The sequence below is a fragment of the Centruroides vittatus genome, unplaced genomic scaffold (assembly GCF_030686945.1).
Source record: "Centruroides vittatus isolate TY-2023 unplaced genomic scaffold, ASM3068694v2 scaffold_1015, whole genome shotgun sequence".
In the NCBI taxonomy this organism is placed as follows: domain Eukaryota; kingdom Metazoa; phylum Arthropoda; class Arachnida; order Scorpiones; family Buthidae; genus Centruroides; species Centruroides vittatus.
This window is the reverse complement of record NW_027122666.1, coordinates 2,180,736-2,194,025: the sequence shown is the minus strand read 5'-3', so window position 1 is coordinate 2,194,025 and position 13,290 is coordinate 2,180,736. Positions and strand designations below refer to the sequence as shown.

Sequence of the window (13,290 nt, the reverse complement as noted above, 5' to 3'; positions counted from 1 at the left end):
TTCTAAGGTTTACAAGTATAGTAATTTCATGACAACTTGCAACCATTAAAACTCTTAATATCCTTTAAAAATAGTATTCTATAAATATACCGAATCAGTTTTCTTATCAAATATTCAAGTCATTTTAACTATTTTTAAACATTGTATTTTCTCATTTTTTATAAGTATACAAATAGACATTCATCAAATCAAGCATTACATACTTTAATTTAACAACATTTTTCTTATTGAATAAATAAATAAATGAAATATATGAAAATATAAATAAAATACCTTTACAAAATACATGATAATCATTTTTATCATATTCTAATCTTGTGAGTGTTGCATGAAATCTGATAATATATCAGTTTATTGACATAGTCTATTACAATTTACTTAGTGCTGCAGCAACTTTGGATCTTGAAGACTTTTTAAGAGCTTGACATATATATTCACCAGCATCTAGTAATTTACTTAGATTTATACCCTGAAAATATTGGAAAAAAAATCATCATCACAGTTTGAAAATCACAGATCTACATTCAAATTTCAGTTAAGATAATCATCATTCATGTACTGTCCACTTAAGGAAAGATGCTGTATCTACAAAAATTTCAAGTTGAGGTTTCTAATAAAAATATGTTTAAACATTCAGTAGAGCAGGGATGGGCAACCTTTTTCTATGTAAGGACCACATTTTAAGACTTTTGAACTGATGCGGGCTGCATACAAGAGAAAGAGAAAAAAATGTCGGTAAATCAAAATTATTTATTCATATATAATTATAAATTAGCATAGGTATACTTAATTTAACTTCTGGAACTGATGTAAACATAATTTATTGGAAATATTTGGTTAAATATTCGGTTAAATATTCGTCACTACTAGTTTTAAATTAGTTTCGATGCGTCTGTTAGCCTGTTTCTTGTTTTAATTTTTACTAAATTCATTGCAAGAAAAACTATTCACATACATAAGTTGTAAAAATAATATTTGAATTTTTGCTGCATACTTCCTTAAGCTGGGAAATTGATATATTTATTCACATTTTATGCGTTGCGAGCTGCAAAATATGTGAATGTGGGCCGCAGGTTGCCCATCCCTGCAGTAGAGCATCGTTTATCTGAATCAATTGGGGACTGGGGTTGTTTGGATAACCGATTATGTACGAAAAAATACATTAATCTGTTCGATGTTCAAATTTTTCTCTGTTGCGTGTCGCTTTGTGTTGAATTTTTGTTGATTTTAAGCCTAATGAAAATTTTTATAATAATAATTGTGGCTATTGTTTCTTTATTTTTTACAAACAAAATAAATATATTGAAAAATATAAAAACAAAAGAAATTATACTTTAGAAGTTAATCTAGTATCAAAAATGTTCGATTCAGCATGACATAGTCTGACTGGAAAGATTATCCAAAGTGTCGGTTAATCGAAAGATTAACAGACACTTTGGATAAACAACGCTCTACTGTATTTCTATACCTGCCAAGAAGGAATGCTATAAGTATTAGAAACCCCAGTTTGAAATTTGAAATTTTTGTAGATATGGCATTTTTCCTTAGGAGGGTAGTGTAAATTCTTCAAAAATTTTTCAGGTTTTCATTGAAAGGAAAATAAATTAGAAAAACACTGAACTTCAAAATGTTCTTTTTTTTTATTAGATCATTATGTTATTTTTTTTAAAGTTCAAACATTTAATAACAAATCTTAAGATTTATCATGTATTTTCTGTTAAATATTTTAGTGAAACACTAGTAATACAACTTACAGGTATTTAGTAAATCTGTAGTGTAAAAGTTATATTGAGATTTGTAGTTTATTTTTTGATAAAATAGACTTATTATTGTTAATATTTTAGACCTTTATGAAATAATTCAACATATTAAACTAAATGTAGAAATATTGCTACTAGAATAATATCTATTTTCAATAATTGAGCATTTGAGTTGTTTATTCTGATAAAAAAAAACAAAACATACCGTTTTAATTCCCATGCCATGCAACATATATACTACATCTTCAGTGGCAACATTTCCAGATGCATTCTGAGCATAAGGACATCCACCTAGACCAGCAACAGATGCATCCACTACACTTACTCCCATCTGAAATAAATTTTATTATTTTTATATACTGCATAAATCTTTTAACATTTTAAATAAACAGAAAATATTGACTGCAAAAAATATAAATGAAAATTACTTTACAGTATTTATAAATTTCCTGAGCTGTTATATTAAATATAAAGAATATACTATTATTATTCCAGAGAAATACAAAGTAACGTACTTTTTATTAGAATAAATACAGTGTTTATTAGGGGGAGACTATTATTTCTATTGTTTGGGAATTGGGTGCAATTATGACTCAACTATTAATGGAATAAATCTGGTAGCTTTTTTCATATTATTATTATTTGAACAATAGTGCAGCATTCAACATGCCCACACCTTATTTTAAAATATGGTAAGAATACAATACTGAATAGAATGTGCAGTTATTCTCTGTATTATAGACAACATTTTATTAATATTCAATCAAAAATTGCTGATTATTTTAAATATTGATTTTTTTACCTAAAATAAGGTCATCAAATATATGATGACTTCTATAAAGTTCTGTTATTAAGTGTCATTATCTTTTTTATTGGTAGTAAGATCATTCATCATAATATATTAACATAATTGAAACAATATAAAAACATCAAATAAGATTAATGTGTACCAGCAATAAGAAAATCAAACTGACATTATTATGTAAATTAATATGATGGCATTAAATATTGTTCTAAAGTGAATTAATTACGAACGTGTTAAAATTTTATTAAGTGTTGTATTTTATTTGTTTATTCAAAGTGTAATTAAAAAAAACAATTTAACACAAATTTCAAGATTTGCATTATGTTATGTTAATGAGATGGTTGGAATAACCCAAGTTACTTATCCTTTTTATTTAAGGGCGATGACTAGTAGCCGGGATTTTAAAATATGACCCAGATTTCAAATTTTTTACTTGAATGACATCAGCTGAATTTATTGTCTAAAGACATAACTTGAAATTTCCAAAAAATTTTTAAACAATTACATTAATTTCCTAATTTAAAATATTTTCATTTCATAGATTTTTGTATATCTCTCTATTTTTGATCATTTAAAATATTTATACTGAACATATACAGACCACAGATTTTAACAATGAAAAAAGTTTTCTTTTGTGACATTTTAAAAACTTAATGATAAAAAAAATAGTTATTTGAAATTTAAATAAACATGATTCTAGAAAAGGAGACTAAATTGAAAGTAGCTAAAAAATTGTTTCTCATATAATCATACTTTGAAGGTTAACATATAACTGAAAATAATAAGATAATTCTAGAATTATTTCTTACTAAACATTTGAAATTGTCTATACTTATCCAAAATCCCTCCTGAATATCAGATATTCTTTAGTGCTTTTCCACTTACAAAACTGTCAGAGTATTATATCTGATGCATTTTACATAATCCAACACTTCATACAAATTTTTATAGAATATATTTGGAATTGCGTACTTCTTATTCTATTATAATTTCAAGTTGAATGTAAAATATTTTTATGTATTGAAATTTAATTACATAAAAACATTTTACATTCAACTTTACATTCAATTTTACATAATTTTTGAAAAAGAATAAGTTTAAATTTGATTTTAAGTAATAGTTTTTATTAATTTTTTTTAACAATATTAAATTCTTTTGTTTAATCATTAAAGATATCTTGAATAATTATTAATTATATTACACATCAGTTTCAGCTTAGTATTTTTAATATCTTACATTACAATGATTTTAATATTAAATTTTTACTTAGCAATTTGTATTAATATTAAAAACATTACACAATAGAAATTTCATATTTGAAAAGTTAAAATTTGCTCATTTACAGATAAAAATATTAGAAGAACAATTTAATGATTCCTATTGTTAATTTATACTAGCATGGTCTAATTGTTATCTCAAAGTTTCTTGTATGATTTTTGAGCTACAATTAGTAGGAATTTATAGGTCTATAAATTTTTTCAGTTTTTCCTTAATCTTGAGAACGGATATGGAAACCATAGGATCAGGAGACCCTAATTAACTACCATATTTACTCAGATATAAGATGAGGTTTTTATTCATTTTTCACTGCTTAAAAAAGGTCATCCCATATGTGCAAGCAAAGGATTCTCTACATTTTTGCAGTAATTTTTATAAACTGTGTATTTGCATTTTTTACCGGATGCTCACACTTTGGTGTTTGAAAACAAGAATATTTTATCTGGGTCATTTGAATCATTCTTGTATATTATCAGGAATAAAAATAAATAGCAATAGGAATAACAAAGCTTTTGAATTGAATTCCAATTTGAAATTCCAAAATTACACAGGCTACCAATAAGGTTGAATCCATTCCCACATGAAAACAGATGATTATTCAGAAACTCATAAGTGTAATCGACAGAGTGGTTTGACTGTTAAGAACTGGCAAAATAAGTTCCCAATTGTCCAGCTTTACATTAACAAATTATGTTGTTGATTTTACAAGAGTTTTCCTTAAAGTTTTAAAATGCCAGTAATTTTTGTGGGACAATGTGTGCATTTATGTGCATTTGATATTTTATTTGTAATTAAACAAAGAAAATTAGATTTATTAATACAATTCTAATTTTATTTCATTTTGATATTTAAAATCACATTGTGTCCTATATGCGAGTAAATACAGTATATAAGAAATTCCGATGCAAACCGGAAGTCATATTATTTCAATTCAAAAATTTTTCCTCTGAAAAGTGTTAGTCATGCCAGTCATCTATTGTTAAAGGAAAAGTATGATGTAAAGGAGCAAGCCACTACTAATTTGATGTGAAGAACATTAATTTAATATATATAATAAATTAAAAATTGCAACCTGGCATTGTGATGACATCATAATAAATAATTGCAAATGGGTTTTAGTTTGTCAATTTGTTAGGATAAAACTGTCATCTAACAAAAAGACTAGTGAAAAATGTAAAAAAGGCTATAGAAAGTGTTAGCCCATTTGCAGAAAGAAGAATCTGGCAGATACAACTGACCATACTTTTGTTATTTATGAATCTAAAAGAATGTATTTTTATTTTTTCAATCATATTGCTAAAGACATTTTGTTATTTATTTCTCCCTTCCATATTCATGGTTTCCAAAACATAACCGCTATAATTAAGTACAGATTTTTTAAGTTACAAGGTAAAAGCTCCATAAAGTATTTTGAATAATGCAATTATTGCATAGCCATGTGATTTAAAAAATGAATCGTCATAATTAATTTAGTCATGTATTTTGATTTAATTTTCTAAAATTATTTTTATTCAGCATAAGTTTTAAGTGAAATGATATACACAATCTTATCTATAAAAATTTGTTTGTAAATTTGAATTTGATATTACATCAGAAATCAGCTATTTGATTATTATTTATTGATTAATAATAACACATTTATATTTTGAAAAATAATATAATACTATAAATTATACAAGGGGAATCAATCATGTTTAATAAATTTGAGAAATGTAAGTAAGTTACATTTCAATTTATTTGCTTACACAGACACAGACACAATGTAGTGAGTTTGCAAACACTAGGCAAATTATTCATATTTTTATTCAGTTGGGACTGATTATAATTCGTGTATTTATACATATCCTCTTCTCATGTTTGATTTTATTGTTTAGTTGGCTGTAGAGGGGCAGGAGCCTGAAACATGTTTTGTAGTAAGCGTCCCAACTGAATAAAAAGATGAATAATTTGCCTAGTGTTTGAAAATTGTCACTACTTTGCGTCTGTGTCTATGTAAGCAAAGAAATAAAAAACACGGTTTCATCAGAATAAAAATAAAAATTTCAATTTATATTTTTCTTTCTATAAGTTAAAACTAAATATTTTATTTCACTCACCCTTTTTTCTAGAAAATAATTGTAAGTACAAAAGCACAAAATCCCTTTATTTACTGGAGTTATTTATGGATCTTAATCATGGATGAAAAGATTCAAAATGTTAATCATTTCTATAGATCTTCAGGTCAAACATTTTCAAAAACTTTTGACCTGAAGATCTGTAGAAATGATTGAAAACATTATTCCTTCTGTCTGTGATTATAAAATATTTATGCAGCACAAAACACCACAAATAAATTAAAATCAGTTTATTAATCAAACATCACTATTTCACATCATAAATTTTGAAATTTTTGGTATGTTCTAAATTAATTCAGATCAGTTCTTTATGTGAGAGCCCGAACTTGATAAAAAATTTTTCAAAAAAGAAATAATCATATTGTTTTTGGACTTTTTTTTCCTTTTCCCACAGACTTGTGTCATCTCTGAACAAGGAAGCATCTTCTGGATGTGTCACCAGGAACCTAATGATCAGAATTTGTTTATTAGACATAGAAATTAACATTATTTGGGGATCCTCCCCATCTTTGGTAAAAAAGAAAATCAATGAAAATGAGGGCATTTTGCCATCTCCAGAGTTTGTCGCCCATATTTCTTCTTCCAGATCTCTGATACATCGCCTAAATCAACCACCTTGGATCAAACATCCCAATGACTTTCATCCTACTGAACTATCATTGAGCAATCCACATTGATCTTCAATCTTCTGGCCGCTCTAGGGACCAGATGTCCTCCAATTCACCTATTTGCCAAATATTGTTGTCGACCTCTCCAACGAATAAGGAACAACTTTCTTGGTTATATTCAAGATATTTATCAACATGCAATTGAATGTAAACTCTTTCTTGCAGTTAGGGCCAGCAACAATAGTCCTAATAACTCTATAGTGAAATCCTAATTAACCTCCTATAGCTATAAATATATGTATAAATCTACATAAATAAAATATTTGTTTGCTAAATCTGTAGTTGAGTGTTCTTCTTTCGGACACACTGTGCCTCTCGGACCTCCTCCATACCAAATCCAACTGCCTGTGCATGAACAATAATTAGTGACCATAGTGGTTTCTGTGTGTATCCATAAGACACAATGTTAATGCCATGTCAGGATTCTGATGCCAAATGGTGCAGAAACATAGTGGGTGATTACACATTGTCACATTTATTCCATATAGCTACTGCATAAATTTTTTATTTTCATTAGTATCTAATTAAATTTTGCTTATGAAAATTTGTATAACTTTTATACAAAGTAAAACTTTGGTTTTTATGTAACTATTGGGTTGTTCGGAAAGTTCGTAGCGATTTTTGATAGCCGACAGTTGAGACACTGATTGACGCAAAAATGATTAGAATTGTACAAACCAATGAATATTACGATAAATGACCTTGAGACGCGTCCGTTACAAAAAAACCGTTAAGATTATTCAAATAGCGTTTAATTTGTCTCATTGCAAAAAATGGATGCGAACAACGTGCATTATCGACACTTGTTTCTTTTCTTTTTTCGTAAAGATAAAAATGCTGTACAAACAGCAAAAAAGATATGTGATGTTTATGGTGGGAGTGCTGTATCAGAATCAACTGTTCAAAAGTGGTTTGCAAAATTTAAAACAGGTAATTTCAGCCTTGAAGATGCTCCTCGCTCAGGAAGACCTCCTGTTATTGAAGAGGACCAGATCAAAGCATTATTGGATGAAAACCCTCATTACACAACTCGAGAGATTGCAGACATAGTGAAGTCATCACACAGTACTGTATTTCAACATCTAAAGAAGCTCGGATACGTGAATCATTATGGCATTTGGATACCTCACTGACTTAACGGAAAAAAACTTACTGGATCGCATCTCCATTTGTGATTCTCTTGAAAGACAAAATGAAAATGACCCTTTTCTGAAGCGTTTAGTGACAGGTGATGAAAAGTGGATCATTTATAACAACATCAGCCAAAAACGATCACGAGGTAAGAAAAATGAATCACCATTAAAAACTCCAAAGGCTGGTCTTCATCCAAAGAAGGTCATACTCACTGTCTGGTGGGATTGGAAAGGAATCCTGTACTACAAGCTGCTTCTATGGAATCAAACAATTGATTCTGATAAGTATTGTTCCCAATTGGATAAGCTGAACATGGCAATTAAAGAAAAACGTCCGGAACTGGCCAATAGAAAAGGCATTGTGTTTCACCAAGATAATGCCAGACCTCACACGTCTTTACGAACACGCCAAAAATTATTGGAACTAGGCTGGGATGTTTTACCTCACCCCCCTTACTCACCCGACCTTGCCCCGTCGGACTACCATTTGTTCTGTTCTCTACAAAATTCCCTTCATGATAAAAACTTTGATACTTTGGAAGCTTGCAAAAACCATGTGGATCAGTTTTTCGTGGGAAAAACTGGAAAGTTCTACGAAGAGGGTATCATGAAGCTGCCCCATAGATGGCAACACGTCATTAAAAACAATGGCGCATACATAATGGAATAAAAGTATATTTTTAGTTTTAAAACAATTTCTTTTATTTCTCTTAAAAATCGCTACGAACTTTCCAAACAACCCAATATATGGTTCACTAACAATTTAATGGAACATAAAATATGTAAAAAAATTATCTTTTCTTAAAAATGTTTGAACTATGTAATTTATTTACGAGGGCTAATATCTGAGACACTTAATTTTTTTTCTTTATAGAGAAACTAATAATGTAGCAACCGTGGAATGTATTTCACTATATCTTCCGACAGCAGCTATCAATCATCAGTGAGATGGGCTACTGTGCAGGCATGTGCTTCCCTCTGTTGTTAAACTTGTCCATTTCACACTACAAGTAATGTACTTGCTGGAAACTTGGTAAGATGGTCATCAAAATGTCTGAAATACTTCAACAAGCATTTGGAGAAACAACACTCAGTCAGTCCAAAACATTTCAGTGGTATTTACATTTCAAAAAAGGATGTACTTCAATTGATGACAACCACACAGACTGAATCAATGAGACTGTTGATCATCATACTGTTCTGCATTGCAGTTTGTTGGAAATGTCCTCACAAATGGTCTTCTGGCAACAGGTTTCTGTACCATGACAATGAGTTGTGCCACACAACCCAAAATGTCATGGAACTTTTGTCCAAGTGCAGCATCCCCATACTACCTCACCCACCTTACCAGATTTGGCATCTTGCAACTTCTTTCTTTTTCTCAGGCTCAAAACCATTCCAAAGGAGAAATGGTATCAAGACATTGTGGAGATACAACTAAATGCAACATGCAGCTGTAGTTATTCGCAAACAGCCTATCAGACATGCAAGGAAAAGTGGAAGGATCCCTGAAATTGCTGCATATGATCTAGAAAGTCATATTTTGTAATTGTTTTTTGTTTTTCTATAATAAATTCTGTACCAGATATTTTTGATCAGCCCTCAATGTTGAGAAAAGAAAATTTTATGGAATTGAGAAATGTAAATTTTAGAGTTAAAGCAAAATATTGTAATTACATAAAAATAGTGTTTAAGAAAAAATTTTTAAAAATTTACCTGTAATGATGTTAAAATATTGGCTAGAGCTTGTCCATAAGTGTCATGACAATGAATAGCTAAAGCACTAACAGGCAAAGATTTTGTGACTTCATTCAGCATGGATTTGATAGATCCTGGTGTTCCAACTCCAATGGTATCTCCTAACGATATTTCATAACAACCCATATCATACATCTTACTGGCTACCTAAAAAGAATATTTTATTTAAAAACCTGATATCTACTTGCAAAAATCAAACACAATAGTTTATTTAATAAAGTACACAATGTTAACTGTATATTGTTATCAAATTAAATAATTACAATTATTATTACTTTATTTTTTGTATATCTTAGATAAACTGTATTATGAAGAAAAATAATTTGACATGTACAGGAAATCCTGTTAGTTTGTAACTGTATTATTTTTCCTGGCCAGAATGTAGAGATTTACACATAAAGGAATTTAGTTAGTTTGAAATATGGCTACTTTAAAATCTGAAGTGAAAATTCTGTCCAAACTGTGATATGTGTTTGTTTAGACCAAAGTGGATGGCACGATTGGGCTACAAGTTACATTGGGTGACTTACTACTTTTGGCCACTTTAAAAAAATAAATTGGGCTACATTTCGAGAATTCTGCTTTACTTTTTATAAAACCTAACTGGAAACCTGTGAGGTTCTTTCCAAATGTGTGCTGCTTACCTGCAGTTTATTTATATATTGTGAATGTCATGCTCAGCCAGACTAAACTCAAGGCAAAGCTATCCAAACAAGTTAACATTAAGCTGTATTATTGGTGTATGAGTCAATGTCTAGAAACTTCCTAACAATGTGACATGTTCAATATTATGGCTTTCTGTAGTGCTATGTGTATGTGGTATAACACTGGTTGAAGAGAGGACAACAGGTACAATAAATACCTTATCCATCCTCCACATCTGTCTTATTTCTTGAATAAGTGGAATGTACAGTACTTGTTAATTTTTTCAGGGTGAGCATTTTTTATATTATGAGTGTTTGAAACAGATCTTACTGCATTTGTCGACGAGAGTTGTCAGGTCTATTGTCATAAATTGTTTTATCTGTGATTATGGTTCTGTTGTAGTATATTTGTGTGTGTCATTTTCTAATACTGCCTGAAGAGTATATTTGTAGTATGGTGTCTGAGTGTTTAATAATCCGTGTTTGTGAGCGAGCTCTTGGTGTATTATATTTGCTACTTGATTATGCCTATGCAAATATTCTGTTTGTGCTAAGAGCACTTGCAATCAGAGGTTATATGTGGCATTTACTGTAGAGAGCCATTTGTTAGTGATGTATCCTTCAGGAAGTGTTTTCTACAGTTTTTAGTGTGCATGACCTGATCTTGAATGACAACCATAAACCCTTCAGTCTCTCCAAACAGGCAGCTCCTAGTCAGTCAGTAGTTTGATGTAGTTTTGTCAACATAATCCTGAGCTAGGCCATAGGCATGTCTGCCATGAAGTGCCTTTTGGACACATGACTGCTTCATAGTATCTAATGTTATTTATGTGTTGAGCTACAGTAAGTCCATGTGCTCAGAATGTAAGCTGAAAGGTGTGTGGTTAGTCTGCCAGAGTTATAGCTTTATGTAATTTTGATGTTTGTGGGAGTTTTTCCATAAAAACAAGAGTGTCTGAATTTGTTGTAGAGTAGGTTAACTATATTAGTAAGGCTCCAGTCACCTTCTTGACAAGGAAGAGTTAGTCTTTCTGTAGATGATTTTGAGTGATATTATTTATGCTTATAAATGTTGCTCTTGTTTTCTTTTGGAGTTGCTTGAGATCTGTGCATGTCCAGTGTATAACTAGACATTCTTTTGGTTTTAAGATCTGTGCATAAGTTAATGTAGGAACAACGTAGGTATTAATAGCCTTAATAGTATGTTTTGCATTTAAGTGTATTTTTAGTACTGCATGCAATCTGTTCTGGTATTTGAGTGTTAACCTTTGTTTTATCTGTAGATGTTCTGTAAGTTTGGCCTGTTGAATCCTAAATATTTGTAAAACTATAATATCTCCACTTCTGAGTACAGAACTCCCTTTTCAAATGAATAGTATTTTGCATTTGTCTCTATTTGTATATTGAATATGTGTGTGTGTGTGTAGTTTGTAAGAGATAAAGCTGATTATGTGTGGATGACAAAGTTTGATATCATCCATGTATGATGTGTGATAATGTGAAGTGTGTTGTTTTTATGTGTCTGAACAAAATACAATAGGGCTACAATATCAATGTGTTAGATAAAGAGTTAAGTGCAAAGTAGAACCAAAGAGGGCTCAAGGAATCTCCTTGAAAAATTCCTCTCTTGATGTGTATTTGATTTGTTTTTATGTGAGTGTTATGGAGGTTAAGATGCAATGTTGTTCTCCAGTGGAACATGGTAGAACCAAGGAAATTAATGAATTGGGGATGAATTTTATAGATACAAAGTGTGTGCAGCCACTAATGTTTAGCTGGAGTTGGACAATTATAATAATAATAATAATAATATTATTATTATTATTAATGAAATTTATTATTAATGAAAATAGCATTCTGTGTACATAGCTGTATTCTATTTGCTTAATAAATTACATCAGTTATGTGGCATTTGGCATACTGTACAGAAATATGTAAATCTTGGATAATTCAAAACTCAATAATTTGAAGTTTGAAATTCAAGGAACAAAATAATCACAACTAACAAGGACTTCCTGTATTTATTAAATTAAACATCAATTTCAAAAGAATTATAATTGTTAATATCCTTTTTTTTGCAATTATTGTCTTTACATCTTGGAAATTAGTCTAATGCATATTTTAAATAAAAAAAAGTAAAAACTTTTGTAAACTAAATAAATACTTTTGCTTAATAAATGCAAATGTGTTTTATTTATCATTAAAAAAAAACATTAAAAATTTGATGTTTATCACTTGTATCAATTTCTATACTATAAAAGTAGTTTCCTTACAGCAGCAAATAATTTTTACTAAGCACAAGGAATTAAGACAAAAAAAAAATGAAGCAATAACTCTAAAAAAAAATTGTGTGAAATTATGATTGCCTTTAGGGATTATAAAATTATTCAGAATGAACCAAAAAAAATAAGCAGTACTTGTGGCCTGACAAATTTCATGAATTCTTTTTGATAACAAGAAATTGAGAACCTAACGTGATTTTAATAATATTATATTCTTAAAATATTTATTCTCATTTATCAAATTTTAAATGATGAATGGGATCAAAAGACTTAAGAATTTATCTTCAGAAGAACATGCTAAATAATAGTTCAATAGAGATATTTTTGTATATATAATTTTTTCTCTCTAAGTAAAATATAATTTTAGGTTTAATGCAAAATATAAGTACTGTCTTTGAGTGTTCATCTTCCAAAATATATAAAATTAAAATTATATTTGCTAATATTTCTAATGAAATAAAAACCTTGTTATCAGGCAATGTGACAGATTTTGTTCAGTTTAACCTCTGATGCACGCAAAGCAAACAAACTGAACAAAAATCTGTTACTTTGCCTGAAAATGAAGTTGTCATTTGATTAGAAGTACTAGCAAGTATAATTTTAATTTTAAATATTTTTGGTTATTTCAGAAAATTAATAATCTAAAGGTTGTACAACTCTCTAAAATTTGGTGTGTAATTCCATCTTTTTATATATTTAGAATTGAATTTTTAAATATAGAAATGGATTATGTATTTATATTATTATTAGTTATTAAATCTAAATTTTGGCAACATATAAATTTCTGGCAAATTTTCCATATATTTTTAAATAATAAATTAATTCATTGCTTTATAAAAATAATAAAT

At 29.1% G+C, this 13,290-nt stretch overlaps 1 protein-coding gene across 4 annotated transcripts in view; it reads right to left on the bottom strand.

The window, feature by feature from the left end:
• Window positions 1-209: 209 nt before the first annotated feature.
• Hmgcl (hydroxymethylglutaryl-CoA lyase) overlaps window positions 210-13,290 on the bottom strand; it is a 43,895-nt gene continuing 30,814 nt past the window's right edge. For all 4 annotated transcript variants that reach the window (XM_067283925.1, XM_067283924.1, XM_067283926.1 and 1 more), the window contains 3 exons: window positions 9,475-9,663; window positions 1,966-2,091; window positions 210-469 (listed from right to left, as the gene is read on the bottom strand). In XM_067283925.1, coding sequence (XP_067140026.1) covers window positions 368-469; window positions 1,966-2,091; window positions 9,475-9,663 — 417 coding nt within the window. In that variant the 3' untranslated portion in view covers window positions 210-367. The remainder of the gene's footprint in view (window positions 470-1,965; window positions 2,092-9,474; window positions 9,664-13,290) is intronic.